Source organism: Ranitomeya variabilis, chromosome 5 (genome assembly GCF_051348905.1).
Source record: "Ranitomeya variabilis isolate aRanVar5 chromosome 5, aRanVar5.hap1, whole genome shotgun sequence".
Taxonomy (NCBI): Eukaryota; Metazoa; Chordata; class Amphibia; order Anura; family Dendrobatidae; genus Ranitomeya; species Ranitomeya variabilis.
In genome coordinates, this window is record NC_135236.1 from 417699098 (window position 1) to 417726825 (window position 27728).

General features: G+C 45.9%; 1 protein-coding gene across 2 annotated transcripts in view; it reads right to left on the reverse strand.

Moving 5' to 3' along the window:
• TBK1 (TANK binding kinase 1) overlaps window positions 1-27728 on the reverse strand; it is a 77419-nt gene that overhangs the window by 45793 nt on the left and 3898 nt on the right. For both annotated transcript variants that reach the window (XM_077265214.1, XM_077265215.1), the window contains exons 2-3: window positions 8296-8412; window positions 7359-7499 (exon numbers count right to left, since the gene is read on the reverse strand). In XM_077265214.1, the coding sequence (XP_077121329.1) occupies window positions 7359-7499; window positions 8296-8382 (228 nt within the window). In that variant the 5' untranslated portion in view covers window positions 8383-8412. The remainder of the gene's footprint in view (window positions 1-7358; window positions 7500-8295; window positions 8413-27728) is intronic.

A 27728-nucleotide genomic window follows, 5' to 3' on the forward strand; every position in this document is an offset into this window, starting at 1 on the left:
ATACATCTGACTTTTATCAACACAGCAGTACCAAAATGTGTGTATTTTTTTTTTTAACGGGGTTGTGATTTGAACTTGTGGCTTTTTTTTCATATTTTTAAAAACTTTTTTTGTTATAACTTTTTACTGCTTTTAAAAGTCCTCTTAGGGTGCGTTGTCCACTGCCGCACCCTATACATAGGACCCTGTTATTTACCTTGCTGTGTTCTAAAAAGACGCGCTGCATGTCCGGAAACGCAGGGCCGCCGGATGCGTGTTCGCACGCATAGTGGAGACGGGATTTCATAAAATCCCCTTCACTATGCTGTAACATGAACGCTGCGGTTGTATGCAGTGTTCAATCCACAGCTAATCCGGATGTAATCCGGCCCGTGGACACACACCCTTACGGAACTTGAAGTTGCAATCATCTGATCGATTGTGCTATACACAACAGTGCATCAGCAATCACATCACAGGCATGCCGATGAACAAATGGAATGACGCGCCCCCCAGCACTTGTTAAATTGACATCGATTTAACAGGTTAACAGTCACGGGTAGAGCAGCCGCATTCGGAGCTCCACTTGCAGCTGTTAAAAGAACGTGCCAGGAAAGATGCAGGCTCGGTCTGCGAGCCTGCATCAAAGGCAGGTACACGTACATGTACATTATGTCATTAAGGGTCTACGTGTCAGTCCATTTTAAATGCACAAAGAGGCAGATTCACTAAGATTGGCATTTGGCATGCTGGGACAAGATACGCTGGGGGCATGGTGGGATAAGATGAGCTGAATTCACCAATAGTCGTATATCACTTAATGAATTGTGTGCATCTTCTCGGTGACATGCAGCTTCGTTAGGGATAGGAATAACATTTGTGACATGAGTAACGTCAATAAAACAGGATTTTTGGTTGCTTACCGTAAAATCTGTTTCTCGGAGCCTCCATTGGGGGACACAGGAACCATGGGTGTATGCTGCTGCCACTAGGAGGCTGACACTATGCACAAAAAAGTTAGCTCCTCCTCTGCAGTGTACACCCCATCGACTGGCATTATGCACTTCAGTTAGTGAGAAAGCAGTAGGAGAAAAACAACAAGGTTGAAACATAACCACAAACATGAGAACTGTAAACGTGAGAACAGTCATAGAACACAGAACAATAGAAACTGAATAACATGGGAGGGTGCTGTGTCCCCCAATGGAGGCTCCGAGAAACAGATTTTACGGTAAGCGACCAAAAATCCTGTTTTCTCTATCGCCTCTCATTGGGGGACACAGGAACCATGGGACGTCCCAAAGCAGTCCCTGGGGTGGGAAAAAACGGACTTCCATCAGGTCAGAGGACTCACCACTGCCGCCTGCAAGATCCTTCTGCCTAGGCTGGCGTCTGCCGAAGCGTAGGTATGGACCTTGTAAAATTTGGCGAACGTGTGGATGGAAGACCTGGTTGCTGCTTTGCAAAGCTGTAGGGCGGAAGCCCTGTGGCGCACCGCCCAGGAGGCGCCGACTGCCCGGGTACAGTGAGCCTTTATCCCAGGAGGGGGCACTCTGTTCTTGACCCGGTAAGCCTCCAGAATTGCCGTTCTGATCCAGCGAGCAATAGTCGCTTTGGAAGCCGGCAGGCCTCTACACATGCCATCAGGAATGACGAAAAGAGAATCCGTCTTCCGGAAAGCGGCCGTTCTAGTCAGGTAGATCCTCACTGCCCTGACGAGGTTGAGCTTGTTCAACTATCGCTCCAGAGGATGAGTCGGAGCTGGACAAAAGGAAGGTAGAACGATGTCCTCGTTGAGGTGGAAGGTGGAAACCACCATAGGAAGGAAGGAAGGCGGAAGCCTGAGGACCACCTTGTCTTGGTGAATGACCAAGAACGGGGGTCGGCAAGAGAGGGCCGCCAACTCGGAAACGCGGCGGATAGAAGTGATGGCCACCAGAAAGGCCATCTTCCATGATAGAACTGAAAGGGGAATCTCCCTGAGAGGCTCAAAGGGGGACACCCTCAGAACGTCCAGGACCAGATTTAAATCCCATGAATCCACCGGGGTCCTGTACGGAGGAGCCACATGGGCTACTCCTTGAAGGAAGGTCTTAACCTGTGGTCGAGAAGACGTCTTCTGAAAAAGGATAGAGAGCGCAGAAACCTGGCCCTTTAGGGAACTAAGAGCAAAGCCCGAATCCAGTCCTGCCTGAAGGAAGGCCAAAATGGAAGGCAGGGAAAAGGAAATAGATGGAACGCGGTTGGACTCGCACCAACGGAAGTAAGCCTTCCAGATACGATAGTAGATCCTGGACGACGAAGGCTTCCGAGCCTGGATCATGGTATGAATCACCCGGTCCGAAAGGCCGGACGCTCTTAGAACTGCAGTCTCAACAGCCACGCCGTTAAACTGAGCGACCGAGAATTCGGGTGGCAGATTGGACCCTGAGACAGCAGATCGTGCCTGTCTGGAAGGTGCCAGGGGGCGTCCGCGAGAAGGTTGACGATCTCCGCGAACCAAGCTCTCCTGGGCCAATCCAGGGCGATCAGAATGACCGGCACCCCTTCCACTTTGATCTTTTTCAGCAGTTTGGGAAGCAAGGGAAGGGGTGGGAACAGGTAGGGCAGCGCGAACTGTGACCAAAGAATGGCCAGAGCGTCGATGCCCACTGCAAGAGGATCGCGAGACCTGGAGACGAACTGAGGAACCTTCCTGTTCGTTCGAGACGCCGTGAGGTACACGTCCGGAGTCCCCCATCGAAGGCAAATCTGATGGAAGACTTCCTGGTGCAAGGACCATTCTCCTGCCGTGAGACCCTCGCAGCTGAGAAAGTCGGCGGCCCAATTGTCCACGCCGGGGATATGCACCGCGGATATCACCGGGACCGTTGCCTCTGCCCAGAGGAGGATCTTGGATACCTCGGCAAGGGCCAAGGAGCTCCGAGTCCCCCCTGATGGTTGACATAAGCCACAGCCTTGGCGTTGTCTGTCTGGGTTAAGATTGGTAGGCCCCTGAGAATCCTTTCCCAGTGACGGAGGGACAGAAAGATGGCCTGAATCTCGAGGACATTGATCGGCAGAGTTGACTCCTGCGTCGACCAACGGCCCTGAACAGTCAGATGGCAAAACACCGCACCCCAGCCGAGCAGGCTGGCGTCCGTTGTCACCACTTGCCAGTGAACCAAACGGAAGGACCTGCCCTGGGAGATGAGAGGTGACGTCAGCCACCAGTTGAGAGACCGTTTGACCCGGGGAGACAGTCGGATCGGACGATCCAGGGAGAAGACAGACCTGTTCCACTGATACAGAATTGCTTGCTGGAGGGGTCGCAAATGAAATTGGGCGAAGGGAATCCCTTCCAATGTTGCTACCATCCTCCCCAGAACCTTCATGGCTGATCGGAAGGAGGGAGGGCGAGGACCCTGGAGCAAGCGTATGTCCCGACGAAGTATGGATCTCTTGTCTTCGGGAAGAAAGACTTTGGTCTGATGAGTGTCGAAGAGCGTGCCCAGAAAGAGGATGCGCTGAGAAGGAATAAGGCAGGACTTCTTCCGGTTGACGAGCCACCCGAAACAGGCTAGGGTGTCGAGAACGATGGACAGGCTTTCGTGAGCCTGAGAAAAGGATGGAGCCTTGATGAGGATGTCGTCAAGGTATGGAAACAGAACCAGGCCTCTGACCCTCAAGATGGCCATCAGCGCTGCCATGATCTTCGTGAAAACTCTTGGGGCGGTTGCAAGACCGAACGGCAGGGCGACGAACTGAAAATGTTCCTGGAGCACCGCAAAGCGCAGGAATAGGTGATGTCCCGGGAATATCGGGACATGGAGGTAGGCGTCCTGAATATCTATGGAACACAGAAATTCCTGAGCCTCCATGGAAGCAATTACTGAACGAAGGGATTCCATCCTGAAGTGCTTCAGACGAACTCTCCTGTTCAGTAATTTGAGGTCCAGAATGGGACGAACCTTGCCGTCTTTTTTCGGTACCACAAAAAGGTTTGAATAGAAACCTGTGAACCGTTCTTTTTCTGGGACGGGGACGATTACCCCGGCTTTGAGGAAAGAAGCGATGGCTGCGAAGAAACCCGGAACTAGAGCGAGGTCTCTTGGAGGTCGGCATTCGAAGAAACGATCCCGGGGTCGTGAAACGAACTCTATCTTGTATCCCGAGGATACAACTTCCCTGACTCATGCGTCCTCTACTGAGGTGATCCAGACGTCCCTGAAGAAGAGGAGACGGCCGCCCAGCCTGGGAGGTGGGCCGGGGTCTTGCCGAGAGTCATGCCGAGGTGGATCTTCCAGTCCTGGACCTGGAGGATCTACCCTGGGAGTAGCGAGGACGCCAGGAAGGAGTGGGCCTAAAGGATACTGGCTTCTTCTCCTGACTTGTCTGTGGCCTCTGTTGCTGCTGTGAAAAGGAGTTTGACGCCGCGAAGCGGCGAAAATGCCGAAATTGACGTCTAGGAGGAGGACGACGAGGTTTGGCCTGGGGAAGAAGAGAACTTGTGCCCCCGGTGGCGTCCTTAATGATTTGGTCCAGCTTAGAACCAAAGAGACGAGACCCCTGGAAAGGCAGGCTGGTAAGGGACTTTTTAGAAGACAAATCCGCCTGCAAGGCCTTAAGCCAAACGGTCCGGCGGATGGCAACCGCGTTGCTGGACGCCTGAGCCGCACAAGACGCGGCATCCAGGGAGGCGGAGACCAGATATTCACCCGCGTGAGAAATCTGGTTGGCAAGTTCCGCCAGCCGTCCGGGTGGAACCCCGTCCAGAATGCCCCGACTGAGTTGTTTGGCCCATTTGGATATGGACTTTGAAACCCAAGTGGAAGCAAAGGCCGGGCAAAGACTTAGCTGAGGCCGCTTCAAAGGCTGACTTCGCGAAGGATTCTATGACTATCGTTGGAATCCTTCAGAGATGCTCCGCCGGACAGTGGAAGGACCGTGTTGGTGGACAGTCTGGAAACTGGAGGATCCACCGAAGGAGAAGCAGTCCAATTAGCGGTGAGCTCCGGAGAAAAGGGATATAAAACGCCAAGTCGCTTTCCTCTCTGAAAGCGTCTGGTCGGGTTCTCTCTTTCTCTGGTCATAATCTCCTCGAATTCCGGGTGAGGAGCGAAAAACGTAGAAGGTGGTTTTGCCCGTCTAAACAAAACCGCCTGATCTGCAGGTTCCGTAGAGGACTCCTTGATGCCACAGGTTAGATTTATCGCTCCAATGAGATTCTGAAACATATCTCTCATGGTAGCGATTTGGTTCGAATCCAGCTCCGAAACATCCTCCGAAGGCGCATCAGAGAACGCCTCGCCTGACTCAGGGGAGGAGGACCGGGGGGAAGTCGACCGCAGAGAAGGACCGTGTGGTGAGATGGAGCGAGAAGAAGACTCAGACCGGCGTTCCTGTCTGGACCTTTTGCGGCTGGACGGCTCGGATGGAGCTTCCAGTGACCCGCTGGCTACTGCGGGAGTCTGCAGGGGTAAACGGTCCAGCACTGACACCAGTGTTTGAAACACCCGTGTTAGATCCGCCACCGATTGTGAGAGAGAGGAAACCCAGCCTGGGGTGGGCGTATCACTCTCAAGCGGAGCAGCCGGGGCATCCTGGGCGGTGGGAACAATCGGGTTGCTGCAGGCCTGACAGAGTGGAGAGGACTGACCTGAGGGAAGTTTGCAGTTACAAGACGAACATGCAAAGTATTTGACTAAGGCAGAGGACTTAGAGGAAGAAGTAGGAGGACGAGAGCGGCCTCCTTTAGAGGTAGACATTTTGAAAAATGTCCCTGAAGAAAATGCCAGAGGGTTAGGGGACAGGGGGGTGTCAGTCTGCAGTGCAGAGCTACTCACAGCAGACGAAAAAAAACGGATTCCGGAGGAAGCTGTCCGGCTTGTGAGATGGACCTCTGGCGAGAAGTAGTGCTTTAGGCAGGAGGGTGGTATGGGCTCCTGTCGCAGTTGGGACCGATCTGTGGATGGTGACCGCTGAGATGTGGCGCCAAACATCGGTACAGGGAGGAGAGGACTCGTGGTTCGGGAGTCCCAAGATGGCGCTGGTGGGCGGAGAAAGGTGCTGCAGTGAGAAATTGTCGGGCGGGAGAAAAGCCCGCCCGATGAAAGAGGGAAGGGGGCGGAGTCCGGCACCGGAAGTAGGCCCGGGCAGAAGCTGGGGCCTAAATTAGAGACCGGTGACCGCCAGTGAAGGGCCGCGGCGCCGGAACGGAGCGCCGCAGGGAGGACGAGGCGCGGCAGCCTAGCAAAGCCGCCGCGCTGGATAAAAAGGCATGGCAGCCGCCTGCAGCGGCCGGAGCAGCGCAGCCGCAGGGACCCGAAGCGGTGCGGCGGCCGCGCTGGTACCGATGGTAAAGTGGCCACTGAAAGCGGCCGGAACAGCGCGGTCACAGGGGCAAGAAAGTGGCACGGAAATCCAAAAGGCAGCCGCGCCGGAGCAGGGCGGCCGCAGCCACTATGCGGCGCGGCAGCTGAGAAGAGATGGGAGGCCCATTATTAAATGCATATGCTCCAGGAAAAGGCCCCTACATCTGCCCGCATTTAAGGCTCTGGTCGGGATCTCTGCTGCCACTAGGAGGCTGACCCGCATCTGAGAGCCCCTAAATAAAGCACCCCCTTTTTCTGGGATGGGATGCATGGGAAAATACTCACCTCAAATATCCCACGCCGGTACTAACCTGAAAAGGGATGAGACGTTCACGGAGCTGATGGACATCCTCGTCTCTGCAACCGACAGGTTCTGGTGGACGAGTGGGTAGGGGACGGAGGCAGGACCGGACTTCTGAGCACGCTTGTGTGCTAGGATCATGGTCCTGCGGTCGGATCTATGAGGATACGGGGTGGCAGTACACGCCGTACTCATAGTCCGTATTGTGGGACTACAGGTGTGACTGTTCACCCTGTATCCCTCCGGAAAACCTAAAAGAAAAACAACGCACATTGAGGTAGATAAGGGTCTAATGAAAGACCCGTGTCCACCTCCTACTGACACTAAGCTAAACTGAAGTGCATAATGCCAGTCGGTGGGGTGTACACTGCAGAGGAGGAGCTAACTTTTTTTGAGCATAGTGTCAGCCTCCTAGTGGCAGCAGCATACACCCATGGTTCCTGTGTCCCCCAATGAGAGGCGATAGAGAAAGTAATGATTTTTTTTAGGCAGAGCAGGCCAAGATAAGCATAAAAACACAAAACGCAAATTTGGGTTGCCCAAACATTTTGGGACATTTCGAAGAGTTTTATTCCAGCATTTGGGAAAAGTCATCTTTATGAATAAGGATATAGTGTTAATAAAAGGTGAAATGCAATAAATTGAAAACAAATAGAATGGACATATCGTTAATGTGAATATACTTATAAAAAAAAACAAAAAAAACATGTCAGACTAAATATTACCTCTTCCTCAATAGCAAAAAGTTTGACAATATTCTTGTGGTTAAGCTTTTTTAGAACCTCAAACTCCCGTGTCTGAACATCTGCAGGACGGAGGAAGCTTAGGTTGTTGAATACTTTTACAGCATACAAGTCTCCGGTTTTCTATGATAAAAACAGGTACTCTTAGTTTAACCTTAACAACTTACAGATTCATTATATATTCTGTATCACTGACTGTATTATTCAACAATTATAATACCAACATTTCTAAATAGCAAACATAATAAAGTCATCTTCATCAATATCAGAGATTGAATAAAATAAAAGGTATGGGGAGAAATCTGCTCCTGAAGCAAGATAATGAGGTAAACCCTTTAAAGAGTTGCTCTTCTATTTCTACATCGATGACTTATCTGCATGACAAGTCATCCATTTCAGATCTGTAGGGTTCTGACACACAGCACACCCAATGATAGCTGATCTCAATTATGGTAGCAGCCGGAAATTAGCAGTTGCTCCATCAACTGTGCAGTGTTGGATGCCAGGGACTGCAGATCCACTGCTATTCATTCTGAGGAATCTGCAACGTGACTTGGCAGGAAAGGAGTTCTTCATGCTGCAGCTTTAGCCTGCCTCCTGCTTGTAAGGATACTTTCATACTGCGTTCTAGCACCCCTTTGTTGGTACCGTCGGGGCTTACGTCCGGACGCCCCGCAAAATGGGATTCAGACGTATACGCTGAAGACTATAATGCTGCAGGCAGAGCGAACGTGCATCATTTTCAGGAATGTACGGCTACTGGAGGCAGACACTCAGACATAGTAGACTGTGTTCAAAGTAAGTCAGGGACTGTCCTCCTGCGAAGAATGGCTAGAATATTGCTTGACATTTGAGGTACGAAAAAAAATGCCTTTTTAACATCATTAAGAATTTTAAACAAAAAGATTACACTTTCTACCTTATTACGACCACGGAATACATTTGCAGTGGCTCCTTGTCCCAGTATATCAGAGAGTAGCCATAGATAATTTGCAGTGCTCTGCATCTTGCCTGGTCAGAAGGCTCCTTAATTATTCTGGAAAAGAAAAAGTAATGACATAAGTTCTAGCTGACCGTTTATTAATAAAGTCTAGAGCTACAGAGTTTGGTTAAAAATATTGCAAACGTTGTTAGTGACCATGATTTTTTGGCAGTCCAAAGTCACCGAATAGGTCTCTAAACACCAAATGGTGCAAAATGTAACAAAACCAAACACTTAAAAGCATTTCTTAGCTTTATACCAGCTCAGATGAGATATTTACAATATGGCTGTATGTTACAGAGTCTTTACCCAAGTACTTTGGTTACTCTAATCACTGACACAGTAACACTAGACACACTGCGCCTGTCATCACCCACACAGTAGCCACATCTCAATGAATACCTTTAATATCAGTTCCTCATAGAAAGCCATTTAAAAAAAAAAAGTATATTGTGAAATGCATGCCTTTTTGGGGGTGGCTCTCGGTAAAGGAAACATATTGAGCTTTCATATATAGCTTTCCTATATATAGAGGGTGGTCCAAAAGTAGGTGGACAGAAAATAATAACATTTATTTTGATTTATTATTATTTATTTAGAATTTTTATTCTATTAAACCAGAGAGTTATGTGACACTAAATAGTTAAAGGGAACCTGTCACCCCGTTTTTTCAAGATGAGATAAAAATAGCGTTAAATAGGGGCAGAGCTGTGCTTTACATTAGTGTATTTTTTGTGCCTTTATTCCCCACCTATGCTGCCGAAATACCTTTGTAAAGTCGCCGTTTTGGGCTGTCACTCACGCTGGTCTGGTCATATGGGCGTGGTGACATCGCTGTTTCTCCCCCAGATCCTGCTCATCTTTCCGTTGGTGGCGTAGTGGTGTGCGCATGCCCAACAGGCGAATCCACTGCGCAGCTGAAGGAAAAGAGCGCGATCTGCGCTATTCCCCTGGTGATCGGTGGGCGCGGCCATCTTCCTGTGGCCGCACATGCGCAGAGGGAGCACTCTGCTGCCCGGGGCTTCAGGAAAATGGCCGCGGGATGCCGCGCGTGCGCAGATGGAGATCACGGCGGCCATTTTCCTGAAGCCGAGTTCGCGCTCTTTTTCCTCACCTGTGCAGTGGATTCGGAACTTGGGCATGCGCAAACCACTACGCCACCAACGGAAAAATAAGCAAGATCTGGGGGAAGAAACAGCGATGTCACAACGCCCATCCGACCAGACCAGCCTGATTGACAGGCGAAAACGGCGACTTTGGTAAGGTATTTCGGCAGCATAGGTGGGGAATCAGGGTCCACAAAATACACTATTGTAATGCACAGCTCAGGCCCTATTTAACGGTATTTTTATCTCATACGGAAAAACGGGTGACAGGTTCCCTTTAATAAATAACATTTCCCACATGTCTACTTTACATCAGCACAATTTTGGAAACAAATTTTTTTTTTTGTTAGGAAGTTATAAGGGTTAAAAGTTGACCAGCGATTTCTCATTTTTACAACAAAATTTACAAAACCATTTTATTTAGGGACCACCACACATTTGAAGTCAGTTTGAGGGTTCTATACGGCTGAAAATACCCAAAAGTGACACCATTCTAAAAACTGCACCCCTCAAGGTGCTCAAAACCACATTCAAGAAGTTTATTAACCCTTCAGGTGTTTCACAGCAGCAGAAGCAACATGGAAGAAAAAAAATGAACATTTAACTTTTTAGTCACAAAAATGATCTTTTAGCAACAATTTTTTTATTTTCCCCAAGGGTAAAAGGAGAAAGTGGACCCCAAAAGTTGTTGTCCAATTTGTCCCGAGTACGCTGAAACCCCATATGTGGGGGGGAACCACTGATTGTGCACACGTCGGGGCTCGGAAGGAAGTAGTGACGTTTTGGAATGCAGACTTTAATGGAATGGTCTGCGGGCGTCATGTTGCGTTTGCAAAGCCCCTGATGTGCCTAAACAGTAGAAATCCCCCACAAGTGACCCCATTTTGGAAACTAGACCCCCAAGAAACTTATCTAGATGTGTGGTGAGCACTTTGAACCCCAAAAACCATGTTTGATAAATCTCCCCCTTCATAACCCTATTACACATACTGTCCACCTACTTTTGGACCACCCTGTATATATTAGAACTAGCAGTATGCAGGCACACTCTTGCCAGAAGGAAGCTGAAAGAACACACGTTTGATCTCCGTCTAGTGAATGGTGACCTATGAAAAACAAAATAATCAGGAACAACTCCCTACGTATAGCGTAGACTAAGTGCACAGACACAGTGTGAAAGGCTACATTCACACATCCGTGTCACACGTCGTGGCGCTGTCAGTCTTTTTCTCGGACAGCACACTGACCCATACAGTTTCATTGGGCTATACATGATGTACAAGAAAAGTTATATTGTGTTACCATGTTAACCAGAAAATACTTTTATGCCCAAAAAAGACAAAAGTATTCTAGAAGTGATGGTTAGCCATGATAAAGGTATCACTCCTAGAATCCTTTTTGGCACAAAATTATTTACATCAATTGAGCCATACATACATCCATTTAAAAAAATGGGTCTGTGTGTCCTGTCTGTGAGACTCATGGCATGTGGTATCCTAGTCCGCTCTGCAGATCAGACTTGGATATTGAAGTCTATGTGGATCTGTAAGACATAGATGAAACTAGGAAAACACAGTTTGATCAGAGTTCTATCAGAGTTTCATCTGTTTCTAACTGATACATTGTCAAAAGTCAATTAAAAAAAGACGAAAGTCTACTTGCCTCAGTGACAAAAAAGGGATTAGAAAAATACTGAAGCAACTAGGATAGAACTAGAATGACATTTAAGGAAAAAAGAGTGGTCCGTTTCTCTTGGATGGTAACACTCACATGGATGTGTGAATCTAGCCCAGTATTTCCCAAACTCCAGTCCTCACGGACCCAACGGGTCAGGTTTTCAGGATTTCCATAGTGTTGCACAGGTGAGACAATTCCTGATGCCATGATGATACTTCCACTACTTGAGCAATACTAAGAAATCCTGAAAACATGACCCGTGGGGTCCGTGAGGACTGGAGTTTGGGGAACACTGATCTAGCCTAAGGGCCAATTTACACTACACAAACTGGGACATTAAACGACTGCCGATCAGCGATTGTTTAACCCCTTCACCACCAAGGGTGGTTTGCACGTTAATGACCGGGCCAATTTTTACAATTCTGACCACTGTCCCTTTATGAGGTTATAACTCTGGAACGCTTCAACGGATCCTGGCGATTCTGACATTGTTTTCTCGTGACATATTGTACTTCATGTTAGTGGTAAAATTTCTTCGATATAACTTGCGTTTATTTGTGAAAAAAACGAATATTTGGCGAAAATTTTGAAGATGTCACAATTTTCCAACTTTGAATTTTTATGCCCTTAAATCACAGACATATGTCACGCAAAATACTTAATAAGTAACATTTCCCACATGTCTACTTTACATCAGCACAATTTTGGAACCAAAATTTTTTTTTGTGACGGAGTTATAAGGGTTAAAAGTTGACCAGCAATTTCTCATTTTTACAACACCATTTTTTTTAGGGACCACATCTCATTTGAAGTCATTTTGAGGGGTCTATATGATAGAAAATACCCAAGTGTGACACCATTCTAAAAACTGCACCCCTCAAGGTACTCAAAACCACTTTCAAGAAGTTTATTAACCCTTCAGGTGTTTCACAGGAATTTTTGGAATGTTTAAATAAAAATAAACATTTAACTTTTTTTCACACAAAATTTATTTCAGCTCCAATTTGTTTTATTTTACCAAGGGTAACAGGAGAAAATAGACCCCAAAATTTGTTGTACAATTTGTCCTGAGTACGCTGATACCCCAAATGTGGGGGTAAACCACTGTTTGGGCGCATGGCAGAGCTCGGAAGGAAAGGAGCGCCATTTGACTTTTCAATGCAAAATTGACTGGAATTGAGATGGGACGCCATGTTGCATTTGGAGAGCCCCTGATGTGCCTAAACATTGAAACCCCCACAAGTGACACCATTTTGGAAAGTAGACCCCCTAAGGATCTTATCTAGATGTGTGGTGAGCACTTTGACCCAACAAGTGCTTCACAGAAGTTTATAATGCAGAGCCGTAAAAATAAAAAATCATATTTTTTCACAAAAATGATCTTTTCGCCCCCAATTTTTATATTTTCCCAAGGGTAAGAGAAGAAATTGGACCCCAAAAATTGTTGTGCAATTTGTCCTGAGTACGCTGATACCCCATATGTGGGTGTAAACCATTGTTTGGGCGCAGGGCAGAGCTCGGAAGGGAAGGAGCGCTATTTTACTTTTCAATGCAAAATTGACTGGAATTAAGATGGGATGCCATGTTGCGTTTGGAGAGCCCCTGATGTGCCTAAACATTAAACCCCCCCACAAGTGACACCATTTTGGAAAGTAGACCCCCTAAGGAACTTATCTAGATGTGTTTTGAGAGCTTTGAACCCCCAAGTGTTTCACTACAGTTTATAACGCAGAGCCGTGAAAATAAAAATTATTTTTTTTTTTCACAAAAATGATTTTTTAGCCCCCAGTTTTGTATTTTCACAAGGGTATCAGGATAAATTGGACCCCAAAAGTTGTTGTCCAATTTGTCTGGAGTACGTTGATACCCCATTTGTGGGGGGGGACCACTTTTTGGGCGCATGACAGAGCTCGGAAGGGAAGGAGCGCCATTTGGAATGCAGACTTAAATGGATTGGTCTGCAGGCGTCACGTTGCATTTGCAGAGCCCCTGATGTACCCAAACAGTACAAACCCCCCACAAGTGACCCCATATTGGAAACTAGACCCCCCAAGGAACTTATCTAGATGTGTTGTGAGAACTTTGAACCCCCAAGTGTTTCACTACAGTTTATAACGCAGAGACGTGAAAATAATTTTATTTTTTTTTTTTCACAAAAATGAAATTTAGCCCCCAGTTTTGTATTTTCACAAGGGTATCAGGATAAATTGGACCCTAAAAGTTGTTGTCAAATTTGTCCTGAGTACGCTGATACCCCCTATGTGGGGGGGAACCACTGTTTGGGCGCATGACAGAGCTCGGAAGGGAAGGAGCGCCATTTGGAATGCAGACTTAAATGGATTGGTCTGCAGGCGTCACGTTGCATTTGCAGAGCCCCTGATGTACCCAAACAGTACAAACCCCCCACAAGTGACCCCATATTGGAAACTAGACCCCCCAAGGAACTTATCTAGATGTGTTGTGAGAACTTTGAACCCCCAAGTGTTTCACTACAGTTTATAACGCAGAGCCGTGAAAATAAAAATTATTTTTTTTTTTCACAAAAATGATTTTTTAGCCCCCAGTTTTGTATTTTCACAAGGGTATCAGGATAAATTGGACCCTAAAAGTTGTTGTCCAATTTGTCCTGAGTACGCTGATACCCCCTATGTGGGGGGGAACCACTGTTTGGGCGCATGACAGAGCTCGGAAGGGAAGGAGCGCCATTTGGAATGCAGACTTAAATGGATTGGTCTGCAGGCGTCACGTTGCATTTGCAGAGCCCCTGATGTACCCAAATAGTACAAACCCCCCACAAGTGACCCCATATTGGAAACTAGACCTCCCAAGGAACTTATCTAGATGTGTTGTGAGAACTTTGAACCCCCAAGTGTTTCACTACAGTTTACAACGCAGAGCCGTGAAAATAAAACATTTTTTTCCCCACAAAAATTATTTTTAGCCCCCCAAATTTTTATTTTCCCAAGGATAACAAGAGAACTTGGACCCCAGAAGTTGTTGTTCAATTTGTCCCTAGTACGCTGATACCCCATATGTTGGGGTAAACCCCTTTTTGGACGCACGGGAGAGCTCGGAAGGGAAGGAGCACTGTTTTACTTTTTCAACGCAGAATTGGCTGGAATTGAGATTGGACGCCATGTCGCGTTTGGAGAGCCCCTGATGTGCCTGAACAGTGGAAACTCCCCAATTCTACCTGAAACCCTACCCCTAACCTCACCCCTAACCGTTTACTGAACATTTTCTGACAGTCATAAGTGCCACGTATATAAGTGCCACGTATATAAGTGCCACGTATTTAAGAGCCACGTATTTAAGAGCCACGTATTTCAGTGCCACGATATTTCAGTGCCACGTATTTCAGTGCCACGTATTTCAGGCACTGAAAAATACGTGGCACGTAAATACTTCAGTGCCACGATATTTCAGTGCCACGATATTTCAGTGCCACGTATTTCAGTGCCACGTATTTCAGGCACTGAAAAATACGTGGCACGTAAATACGTGGCACTTAAATACGTGGCACTTAAATACGTGGCACTTAAATACGTGGCACTTAAATACGTGGCACTTAAATACGTGGCACTTAAATACGTGGCCACTGAAATATCGTGGCACTTATATACGTATATACGTATATAAACGTATATTTCAGTGCCACGTATTTCAGGTTAGGGGTAGGGTTAGGGGTAGGGTTAGGGTTTTTTGTTTTTTTCTTGTTTTCTTGTGTTTTTCTATAAAAACGCATGCGTTTTACCGCGTTTACATGCATTTTTTCACACGTGGTTTTTTTTAAAAAACGCATGCAGATAAAAACGCAAGTGTGAAACCAGACTAAAAGACGCTTTTTATAGCAAAAAAGTTTTTGCGTCTCCACATTTTGAGACCTATAATTTTTCCACATTTTGGTCCACAGAGTCATGAGAGGTCTTGTTTTTTGCGGGACGAGTTGACGTTTTTATTGGTAACATTTTCGGACACGTGACCATTTTTTATCACTTTTTATTCCGATTTTTGTGAGGCAGAATAACCAAAAACCAGCTATTCATGAATTTCTTTTGGGAGAGGCGTTTATACCGTTCTGCGCTTGGTAAAATTGATAAAGCAGTTTTATTCGTCGGGTCAGTACGATTACAGCGATACCTCATTTATATCATTTTTTTATGTTTTGACGCTTTTATACGATAAAAACTATTTTATAGAAAAAATAATTATTTTGGCATCGCTTTATTCTGAGGACTATAACTTTTTTATTTTTTTGCTGATGATGCTGTATGGCGGCTCGTTTTTTGCGGGACAAGATGACGTTTTCAGCGGTACCATGGTTATTTATATCCGTCTTTTTGATCGCGTGTTATTCCACTTTTTGTTCGGCGGTATGGTAATAAAGCGTTGTTTTTTGCCTCGTTTTTTTTTTTTTTTTTTCTTACGGTGTTTACTGAAGGGGTTAACTAGTGGGCCAGTTTTATAGGTTGGGTCGTTACGGACGCGGCGATACTAAATATGTGTACTTTTATTGTTTTTGTTGTTTTTTTTTAGATAAAGAAATGTATTTATGGGAATAATATATATTTTTTTATTATTATTTATTTAGGAATTTTTTTATTTTTTTTTTTACACATGTGGAAATTTTTTTTTTTACTTTTTTACTTTGTCCCAGGGGGGGACATCACAGATCGCAGATCTGATAGTGTGCACAGCACTCTATCAGATCGGCGATCATACTTTCATCGGAGCAGGCTGCAGCTTTCATCTGCAGCCTGCTCCGACCCGGAAGTGCTCCCTGCAGGACCCGGATACAGCCCCTCGGCCATTTTGGATCCGGGGCCTGCAGGGAGAAGACGTTCGGTACGAGGTGAGTACATCACCTTGTACCGATCGTCTCAGGGAAGCACGCAGGGAGCCCCCTCCCTGCGCGATGCTTCCCTGTACCGCCGGTACACCGCGATCATGTTTGATCGCGGTGTGCCGGGGGTTAATGTGCCGGGGGCGGTCCGTGACCGCTCCTGGCACATAGTGCCGGATGTCAGCTGCGATATGCAGCCGACACCCGGCCGCGATCGGCCGCGCTCCCCCCGTGAGCGCGGCCGATCGCGTATGACGTACTATCCCGTCGGCGGTCATGGGGGACCACCCCACCTCGACGGGATAGTACGTCAAATGTCGGGAAGGGGTTAATAGCCTTGAGACAAGCCGACAGGACTTATGATGTGTAACGCTGCAGCGATACAGACAACGATGCCGATCGCTGCAGCGTCGCTGTTTGGTCGCTGGAGAGCTGTCACACAGACCGCTCTCCAGCGACCAACGATGCCGAGGTCCCCGGGTAACCAGGGTAAACATCGGGTTGCTAAGCGCAGGGCCGCGCTTAGTAACCCGATGTTTACCCTGGTTACCAGTGTAAAATGTAAAAAAAACGAACACTACATACTCACCTTCGCGTCCCCCGGCGTCCGCTTCCTGCACTGACTGAGCGCCGGCCCTAACAGCAGAGTGGTGACGTCACCGCTGTGCTGTGCTTTCACTTTACGGCTGGCGCTCAGTCAGTGCAGGAAGCGGACGGCGGGGGACGCGAAGGTGAGTATGTACTGTTTGTTTTTTTTACATTTTACACTGGTAACCAGGGTAAATATCGCAGGGACGCGCTTAGTAACCCGATATTTACCCTGGTTACCAGTGTAAAACATCGCTGGTATCGTTGCTTTTGCTGTCAAACACAACGATACACGGCGATCTGACGACCAAATAAAGTTCTGAACTTTAACCAACGACCAGCGATATCACAGCAGGATCCAGATCGCTGCTGCGTGTCAAACACAACGATATCGCTAGCCAGGACGCTGCAACGTCACGGATCGCTATCGATATCGTTTAGTGTGAAGGTACCTTAAATAACGTTCAGTAATACAATCGATGTACATAGGTTATCTGTTGTGAATTTGGTTTTTGGGCTCCCCCGGTGGTCACTGGTGGTACTGGACTTGTGTGCTTCACTTTCTCTGTTCACCTGTTTCCATCAGGATATGGGTGTATCCTATTTAGCCTTGCTGCTCAGTTATTCTACTGCCGGCCATCAATGTAACCAGAGCCTTTCTGTTGCATGTTCCTGCTTCTAGACTACTATCAGCTAAGTTGGACTCTTAGTCCTAAGTTTGTTTTGCATTTTTGTTCCAGTTCACAGTTATGTTATTTTTCTGTAGCTGGAAGCTCTTGTGGGCCGAAATTGCCACTCCGGTGTCATGAGTTGACACATGAGTCTTAAAGTAATTTCGGGATGGTATTTTAATAGGGTTTTCAGCTGACCGTGAAGTTCCCTATTGTATCTTCTTGCTATCTAGTAAGCGGACCTCGCTTTGCTGAACCTACCTTCATACTGCGTATGTCTTTTCCTCTGAACTCACCGTCAATATATGTGGGGGGCTTCTGTCTCCTTTTTGGGGGAATTTCCCTAGAGGTAAGCCAGGTCTGTCTTTTCCTCTATTAGGGTTAGTTAGTCCTCCGGCTGGCGCTAGGCGTCTAGGGATAAAACGTAGGTACGTCACCCGGCCACTGTTAGTTGTGTGGTAGGTTTAGCTCACGGTCAGCTCGAGATTCCATCACCCAAGAGCTAGTCTGTTGTTTAAGTTCTCTGACGTTCCCTTGCCATTGGGAACCATGACAGTATGGCCGGCCAAGGGTTAAAACCGTTGGCAGAAGAAAGGAGAGAAAAAGAAGTCTGCAGATTTTTTTTTTTTTTTTATCCTTCTGAGTTTGCTTTTTAGTTGACTCAGTTGCATTTCTGCTCTAATTGCAGCCTTTGTCTCTCTCTCTCCTTCTAATCCTTGAATGGCTCTGATCTCACCTGATTAAAATGGATCCTCAGAGTTTGGTTACAGGTTTGAATAATCTTGCTACGAAGGTTCAAAATTTACAGGATTTTGTTATTCATGCTCCTATATCTGAACCTAGAATTCCTATACCAGAATTTTTCTCCGGGGAAAGATCTCGTTTCCTGAATTTCAAAAATAATTGTAAATTATTTCTTTCCCTGAGATCTCGCTCCGCTGGAGATCCCGCACAGCAGGTTAAGATAGTAATTTCCTTGCTGCGGGGTGACCCTCAAAACTGGGCATTTGCATTGGCACCCGGGGATCCTGCGTTGCTCAATGTGGATGCGTTTTTTCTGGCTTTGGGGTTGCTTTATGAGGAACCTAACTTAGAGATTCAGGCTGAAAAAGCCTTGATGGCCCTATCTCAAGGGCAAGATGAAGCTGAAATATACTGCCAAAAATTTCGTAAATGGTCTGTGCTTACTCAGTGGAATGAGTGCGCCCTGGCGGCGAATTTCAGAGAGGGTCTCTCTGATGCCATTAAAGATGTTATGGTGGGGTTCCCTGCACCTACAGGTCTGAATGAGTCCATGACAATGGCTATTCAGATTGATCGGCGTTTGCGGGAGCGCAAACCTGTGCACCATTTGGCGGTGTCTTCTGAGAAGGCTCCAGAAAATATGCAATGTGATAGAATTCTGTCCAGAAGCGAACGGCAGAATTTTAGGCGAAAAAATGGGTTGTGCTTCTATTGTGGTGATTCAACTCATGTTATATCAGCATGCTCTAAACGTACAAAAAAGGTTGATAAGTCTATTTCAATTGGCACTTTACAGTCTAAGTTTATTCTGTCTGTGACCTTGATTTGTTCATTATCGTCAATTACCGCGGATGCCTATGTCGACTCTGGCGCCGCTTTGAGTCTAATGGATTGGTCCTTTGCCAGGCGCTGTGGGTTTGATCTAGAGCCTCTGGAAGTTCCTATACCTCTGAAGGGTATTGACAATACTGGACACAAGTGACTATGCGTATGAATCCAGACCATCAGGAGATGATTCGCTTCCTTGTGTTGTACAATCTACATGACGTTTTGGTGCTCGGATTACCATGGTTACAATCTCATAACCCAGTCCTTGACTGGAAAGCTATGTCTGTGTTAAGCTGGGGATGTCAGGGGGCTCATGGGGACGTACCTTTGGTTTCCATTTCGTCATCTATTCCCTCTGAGATTCCGGAATTTTTGTCTGATTATCGTGATGTTTTTGAGGAGCCTAAGCTTGGTTCACTACCTCCTCACAGAGATTGCGATTGTACCATAGATCTGATTCCGGGCAGTAAATTTCCAAAGGGTCGTTTATTTAATCTATCTGTACCTGAACATGCTGCTATGCGAGAATATATTAAGGAGTCCCTGGAAAAGGGACATATTCGTCCTTCTTCATCTCCCTTGGGAGCCGGTTTTTTCTTTGTATCTAAAAAAGATGGCTCTTTGAGGCCGTGTATTGATTATCGACTCTTGAATAAAATTACAGTCAAATATCAGTATCCTCTGCCACTGCTGACTGATTTGTTTGCTCGAATAAAGGGGGCTAAGTGGTTCTCTAAGATTGATCTCCGTGGGGCGTATAATTTGGTGCGAATTAAGCAGGGGGATGAGTGGAAAACCGCATTTAATATGCCCGAGGGCCATTTTGAGTATTTAGTAATGCCTTTTGGTCTTTCAAATGCCCCTTCAGTCTTTCAGTCCTTTATGCATGACATTTTCCGTGAATATTTGGATAAATTTATGATCGTGTATCTGGATGATATTTTGATTTTTTCGGATGACTGGGATTCTCATGTCCAACAGGTCAGGAGGGTTTTTCAGGTTTTGCGGGTTAATTCCTTGTGTGTGAAGGGTTCTAAGTGTATTTTTGGGGTTCAAAAGATTTCTTTTTTGGGGTACATTTTTTCCCCCTCTTCCATTGAGATGGATCCTGTCAAGGTTCGGGCTATTTGTGATTGGACGCAACCTTCTTCTCTTAAGAGCCTTCAGAAATTTTTGGGCTTTGCTAATTTTTATCGTCGATTTATAACTGGTTTTTCTGATGTTGCTAAACCTTTGACTGATTTGACCAAAAAGGGTGCTGATGTTGCTGATTGGTCCCCTGCTGCTGTGGAGGCCTTTCGGGAGCTTAAGCGCCGCTTTTCTTCCGCCCCTGTGTTGCGTCAGCCTGATGTTACTCTTCCTTTTCAGCTTGAGGTTGATGCTTCCGAGATCGGAGCTGGGGCGGTCTTGTCGCAGAAAAGTTCCGACTGCTCCGTGATGAGACCTTGTGCGTTCTTTTCACGAAAATTTTCGCCCGCCGAGCGAAATTATGATATTGGTAATCGGGAGCTTTTGGCTATGAAGTGGGCTTTTGAGGAGTGGCGTCATTGGCTTGAGGGGGCTAGACATCAGGTGGTGGTATTGACCGATCACAAGAATTTGATTTATCTTGAGTCTGCCAGGCGCCTGAATCCTAGACAGGCGCGCTGGTCGTTGTTTTTCTCTCGGTTTAATTTTGTGGTCTCATACTTACCAGGTTCTAAAAATGTGAAGGCGGATGCCCTTTCTAGGAGTTTTGAGCCTGATTCCCCTGGTGATTCTGAACCTACAGGTATCCTTAAGGATGGGGTGATATTATCTGCTGTTTCCCCAGACCTGCGACGGGCTTTGCAGGAGTTTCAGGCGGATAGACCTGATCGTTGCCCGCCTGGTAGACTGTTTGTTCCTGATGATTGGACCAGTAGAGTCATCTCGGAGGTTCATTCTTCTGTGTTGGCAGGTCATCCCGGGATCTTTGGTACCAGGGATTTGGTGGCTAGGTCCTTCTGGTGGCCTTCCCTGTCTCGAGATGTACGAGTTTTTGTGCAGTCTTGTGATGTTTGTGCTCGGGCCAAACCTTGTTGTTCTCGGGCCAGCGGATTGTTGTTATCTTTGCCTATTCCGAAGAGGCCTTGGACTCACATCTCTATGGATTTTATTTCTGATCTCCCTGTTTCTCAGAAAATGTCTGTCATCTGGGTGGTGTGTGACCGTTTTTCAAAGATGGTCCATTTGGTGCCCTTGCCTAAGTTGCCTTCCTCATCCGAGTTGGTTCCTCTGTTTTTTCAAAATGTGGTTCGCTTGCATGGTATTCCGGAGAATATCGTTTCTGACAGGGGGACCCAGTTCGTGTCTAGATTTTGGCGGGCGTTCTGTGCTAGGATGGGCATTGATTTGTCTTTTTCGTCTGCGTTCCATCCTCAGACTAATGGCCAGACTGAGCGGACTAATCAGACCTTGGAGACTTATTTGAGGTGTTTTGTGTCTGCGGATCAGGATGACTGGGTTGCCTTTTTGCCGTTGGCGGAGTTTGCCCTCAATAATCGGGCTAGTTCTGCCACTTTGGTTTCTCCTTTCTTTTGCAATTCGGGGTTTCATCCTCGTTTTTCTTCTGGTCAGGTGGAGTCTTCGGATTGTCCTGGAGTGGATACTGTGGTGGATAGGTTGCATCGGATTTGGGGACAGGTGGTGGACAATTTGGAGTTGTCCCAGGAGAAGACTCGGCATTTTGCTAACCGCCGTCGTCGTGTTGGTCCTCGTCTTCGTGTTGGGGACTTGGTGTGGTTGTCTTCTCGTTTTGTCCCTATGAGGGTTTCTTCTCCTAAGTTTAAGCCTCGGTTCATCGGCCCGTATAAGATTTTGGAGATTCTTAACCCCGTGTCCTTTCGATTGGACCTCCCAGCATCTTTTTCTATCCATAATGTCTTCCATCGGTCATTATTGCGCAGGTATGAGGTACCGGTTGTGCCTTCCGTTGAGCCTCCCGCTCCGGTGTTGGTTGAGGGTGAATTGGAGTACGTTGTGGAGAAGATCTTGGACTCCCGTGTTTCCAGACGGAAACTTCAGTATCTGGTCAAGTGGAAGGGCTACGGTCAAGAGGATAATTCTTGGGTGACAGCCTCTGATGTTCATACCTCTGATTTGGTCCGTGCCTTTCATAGGGCTCATCCTGATCGCCCTGGTGGTTCTTGTGAGGGTTCGGTGCCCCCTCCTTGAGGGGGGGGGGGTACTGTTGTGAATTTGGTTTTTGGGCTCCCCCGGTGGTCACGGGTGGTACTGGACTTGTGTGCTTCACTTTCTCTGTTCACCTGTTTCCATCAGGATATGGGTGTATCCTATTTAGCCTTGCTGCTCAGTTATTCTACTGCCGGCCATCAATGTAACCAGAGCCTTTCTGTTGCATGTTCCTGCTTCTAGACTACTATCAGCTAAGTTGGACTCTTAGTCCTAAGTTTGTTTTGCATTTTTGTTCCAGTTCACAGTTATGTTATTTTTCTGTAGCTGGAAGCTCTTGTGGGCCGAAATTGCCACTCCGGTGTCATGAGTTGACACATGAGTCTTAAAGTAATTTCGGGATGGTATTTTAATAGGGTTTTCAGCTGACCGTGAAGTTCCCTATTGTATCTTCTTGCTATCTAGTAAGCGGACCTCGCTTTGCTGAACCTACCTTCATACTGCGTATGTCTTTTCCTCTGAACTCACCGTCAATATATGTGGGGGGCTTCTGTCTCCTTTTTGGGGGAATTTCCCTAGAGGTAAGCCAGGTCTGTCTTTTCCTCTATTAGGGTTAGTTAGTCCTCCGGCTGGCGCTAGGCGTCTAGGGATAAAACGTAGGTACGTCACCCGGCCACTGTTAGTTGTGTGGTAGGTTTAGCTCACGGTCAGCTCGAGATTCCATCACCCAAGAGCTAGTCTGTTGTTTAAGTTCTCTGACGTTCCCTTGCCATTGGGAACCATGACAGTTATCATTCTGAGCAGCACTTCCTGTTAACAAAGGAAGATGTGACAATAAGCAACTTCTAAGCGAGCTTAAAAATTATTGCACCTAATGAACGAGCATTTTGCTAATGTCAGATGATTGGCAGCCTGTTCACACTCGTTCCTATTAAACATGCAGTGTAAATCCTTAGCGTGTCTATTTCTTAAGATATCTGGGTGGAATATTAGAAAACTTATGGCAAAATGAATACTTCAATTGCCTAAGAAAGAAACAGGAAATTATTAGGCAACTATATACATTTTGGAAGGATAACGCCCCCAACCTTTCTGATCTCAAGAGCCACATTCAGATTTGAGAGAGTGTCTTGAGCCACATTTAGGTCTAAGAGAGTCGCGAGCCACATCCAGCTCCCACCCCCCTCACAGAAGCAACACAGAGACCCCATTACTGGTATAATGCCAGCCAAAGCTTTTCCACAGACATCACACTGAGGCAGTATACCAAGATCCAGAGGTTCCCACAATACCCCCATCAAGCACTCCCACCACACTGTTCATTCAGCTTTAAACCCCTCGTCTGACAGCATCATCCAGTCTCCAGCTTACCATACCTACCGTAAATTATCTCCAAACCCCAAAATATGTGCATCCAGATCTGCTCTTTTGTGCAGGGCTTTTCTCAAAATTCACCATCTGGTGGTCTATTATTAATAGCCATTTGTTAGACCTGGTGCTAATGCATCAAGATGGCAGACAGCCGCGAGTCACACATCACAGGCGCGGGAGCCACACACCATGGGCCCGCAAGCAACAAGTCGGGGCCCCTGAGCTAGACCAACAAAACCTGTAGAACTAAAATATAATGAAAACGTACGGTCTTAAAAAAAATGTAAAAAAAATAAACAACTGAACTACAGAAAAGAGGAACTCAATACAAATTTATATATGATACTGTACTGTGATGACAGCATTTGATACATCATTATTAAGCTTATATGTGCATTTTACTGTAGAATATTAAGCTTGTGTCTTGCTTTTCTTTTGCTGTATTTTTCTCACATATTTCTTGTACGCTTAGGATATGAAGTACAACATATTGTTGACTTTTATTAATAAGTATATTTTCCATGACACTTGGTGTTTTTAGTTTATAAGTTTTCTACTCAGACAATGATTAGACAGGTCTTTCTGCCAAACATATCCTTAATGTTAATGTTAATATGCCAAACATATCCTAATGCGCAATAAGGGACAAAAAGAAAGCATTTAGAGAATTAAAGGAAGTAGGTAGTGAGGAGGCATTAAATAAATACAGAAAATTAAATAAATTCTGTAAAAAGCAAATCAAGGCAGCAAAGATTGAGACAGAGAGACTCATTGCCAGAGAGAGTAAAAATAATCCCAAAATATTCTTTAACTATATAAATAGTAAGAAACTAAAAAATGACAGTGTTGGCCCCCTTAAAAATAATCTGGGGGAAATGGTGGATGAGGATGAGGAAAAAGCCAATATGCTAAATGACTTTTTTTCATCAGTATTTACAAAAGAAAATCCCATGGCAGCCAATATGACTAGTGATAAAAATTCCCAATTAAAGGTTACCTGCTTAACCCAGCAGGAAGTACGGCGGCGTCTAAAAATCACTAAAATTGACAAATCTCCGGGCCCGGATGGGATACACCCCTGAGTACTGCAGGAACTAAGTACAGTCATTGATAGACCATTATTTTTAATCTTTAAAGAGTCCATAACAACAGGTTCTGTACCACAGGACTGGCGTATAGCAAATGTGGTGCCAATATTCAAAAAAGGGGCAAAAACTGAACTCGGAAATTATAGGCCAGTAAGCTTAACCTCTACTGTGGGTAAAATCCCGGAGGGCATTCTAAGGGATGCTATGCTGGAGTATTTGAAGAGGAATAACCTCATGACCCAGTATCAGCACGGGTTTACTAGGGACCGTTCATGTCAGACTAATTTGATCAGCTTCTATGAAGAGGTAAGTTCCGGACTGGACCAAGGGAGCCCAGTGGACGTAGTGTATATGGACTTTTCCAAAGCTTTTGATACGGTGCCACACGAAAGGTTGTTACATAAAATGAGAGTAATGGGGATAGGGGAAAATATGTGTAAGTGTGTTGAGAGCTGGCTCAGGTTTAGGAAACAAAGGGTGGTTATTAATGGAGCACACTCGGACTGGGTTGCGGTTAGCAGTGGGGTACCACAGGGGTCAGTATTGGGCCCTCTTCTTTTTAACATATTTATTAATGACCTTGTAGGGGGCATTCAGAGTAGAATTTCAATATTTGCAGATGACACTAAACTCTGCAGGGTAATCAATACAGGGGAGGACAATTTTATATTACAGGATGATTTATGTAAACTAGAAGCTTGGGCTGATAAATGGCAAATGAGCTTTAATGGGGATAAATGTAAGATCATGCACTTGGGTAGAAGTAATAAGATGTATAACTATGTGCTTAATTCTACAACTCTGGGCAAAACCGTCAATGAAAAAGACCTGGGTATATGGGTGGATGACAAACTCATATTCAGTGGCCAGTGTCAGGCAGCTGCTACAAAGGCAAATAAAATAATGGGATGCATTAAAAGAGGCATAGATGCTCATGAGGAGAACATAATTTTACCTCTATACAAGTCACTAGTTCGACCACACTTAGAATACTGTGCACAGTTCTGGTCTCCGGTGTATAAGAAAGACATAGCTGAACTAGAGCGGGTGCAGAGAAGAGCGACCAAGGTTATTAGAGGACTGGGGGGTCTGCAATACCAAGATAGGTTATTACACTTGGGGCTATTTAGTTTGGAAAAACGAAGACTAAGGGGTGATCTTATTTTAATGTATAAATATATGAGGGGACAGTACAAAGACCTTTCTGATGATCTTTTTAATCATAGACCTGAGACAGGGACAAGGGGGCATCCTCTACGTCTGGAGGAAAGAAGGTTTAAGCATAATAACAGATGCGGATTCTTTACTGTAAGAGCAGTGAGACTATGGAACTCTCTGCCGTATGATGTTGTAATGAGTGATTCATTAATTAAATTTAAGAGGGGACTGGATACCTTTCTGGAAAAGTATAATGTTACAGGGTATATACACTAGATTCCTTGATAAGGCGTTGATCCAGGGAACTAGTCTGATTGCCGTATGTGGAGTCGGGAAGGAATTTTTTCCCTAATGTGGTGCTTACTCTTTGCCACATGGGTTTTTTTGCCTTCCTCTGGATCAACATGTTAGGGCATGTTAGGTTAGGCTATGGGTTGAACTAGATGGACTTACAGTCTTCCTTCAACCTTAATAACTATGTAACTATGTAACTATGTAAAGGCTACTTTCACACTAGCGTCGTACTCGGCCCGTCGCAGTGCGTCGGGCCGACGTACCGACGCTAGCAGTGAATGCGCCGCACAACGGGGGCAGCGGATGCTGTTTTTCCAGCGCATCCGCCGCCCCATTGTGAGGTGCGGGGAGGTGGGGGCGGAGTTCCGGCCGCGCATGCGCGGTCGGAAATGGCGGTCCGTCGGCAGCAAAAAACGTTACATGTAACGTTTTTTGCAGCCGACGGTCCGCCACAACACAGCGCAACTGTCGCACGACGGTTGCGACGTGTGGCAAAGCGTCGCTAATGCAAATCAATGGTGAAAAAACGCATCCTGCAAGCACTTTTGCAGGATGCGTTTTTTCAACAAAACGACGCATAGCGACGTGCAGTGCACGACGCTAGTGTGAAAGAGGCCTAAGATGTAATTACACAATGGAGACCAAGAGTATCCTTCTGGCCTCAACTGCGCTTTAAGGGCTTGTGCACACTTTACAGATTTTGTGCATTTTTTCCTTGCAGATTTTCTAGATAACACTGAAGCCATCTTGATGCCAGCAACATGAATGAGAAACAAAGTGTCATGCATACGTGATATGCAAATTGCCTCTTCTGAGAAAAAGAGGACTTAACCTCTATAGCGCCACCTGTTGGAAGTAGCAATCCTACAAGTCACAATCAACTCGTTAAAGGGTTGATTGGGACTTGTAGGATCGCTACTTCCAACAGGTGGCGCTATAGAGTTTAAGTCCTCTTTTTCTCAGAAGAGGCAATTTGCATATTTAATTTCCCAGAGGAGCATTGCACGGCGAATAAGCCTCCTTACCTTGACAAGCCAGCTGGTATGTCACTCTCCACAAGGAGAAACATTACCCCTTAGATCCCATGTATACGTGAGTATTTTTGACTTGCATATTTGGGGTGTCAATTTTCTGTGCGTTTTCCACCATTGACCTCACTCAAATCAGTCAAAAAAATGCAGGTCAAAAATGCAGCAAAAACACACGGTTTTGCAGCTGCGTTTTTCCTGCCAAGAGATGCAGAAATGTCTGCATCCATTTACTCACCATGTGCACATACATAGCCTTACACCTTTCTTTGATTTGTGTAGTAATGTAGACTACAATATTCCAAAAGGTTTACTGTCAAAAAACCACAAAACATTACACCGATACATCAAGACATCCTGGAAGCTTCAAACATGATGTAAAATAGTCAAACATTCATTCTATATATGAACAGATGAGATATATGTTTATTCTGATAGTATAATGGAGGAGGGTTCCTTGCTTAATCATAGAACAGTATGTCTGGTGGTGAAAAGGAGCAGCGTTTACTTTCACACTGTATGTGCAAGTTTCATTTTCATTTACACAAGGCTATACAGATCTAGAACACGTCCTTATCAGCAGGGCTGTGGAGTCAGTGTCCATTTTGGTGGAGTTGGTATAAAATGAACTGACTCAGACTCGTCAAATGTATAATAAATTTGGTACATTAGCACAACGCAGGATGTGCTGTACATTTTTTCATAAGAATTTGGTAAAGTTATGAAATGTCCTATAAATGTCTGTTCTGTTCCTAATCTAAGGAGCTCGGCTTTTAGCTGAGATGAATCCTTGCTGCACTTTATGTACATGCTCAGCAGTG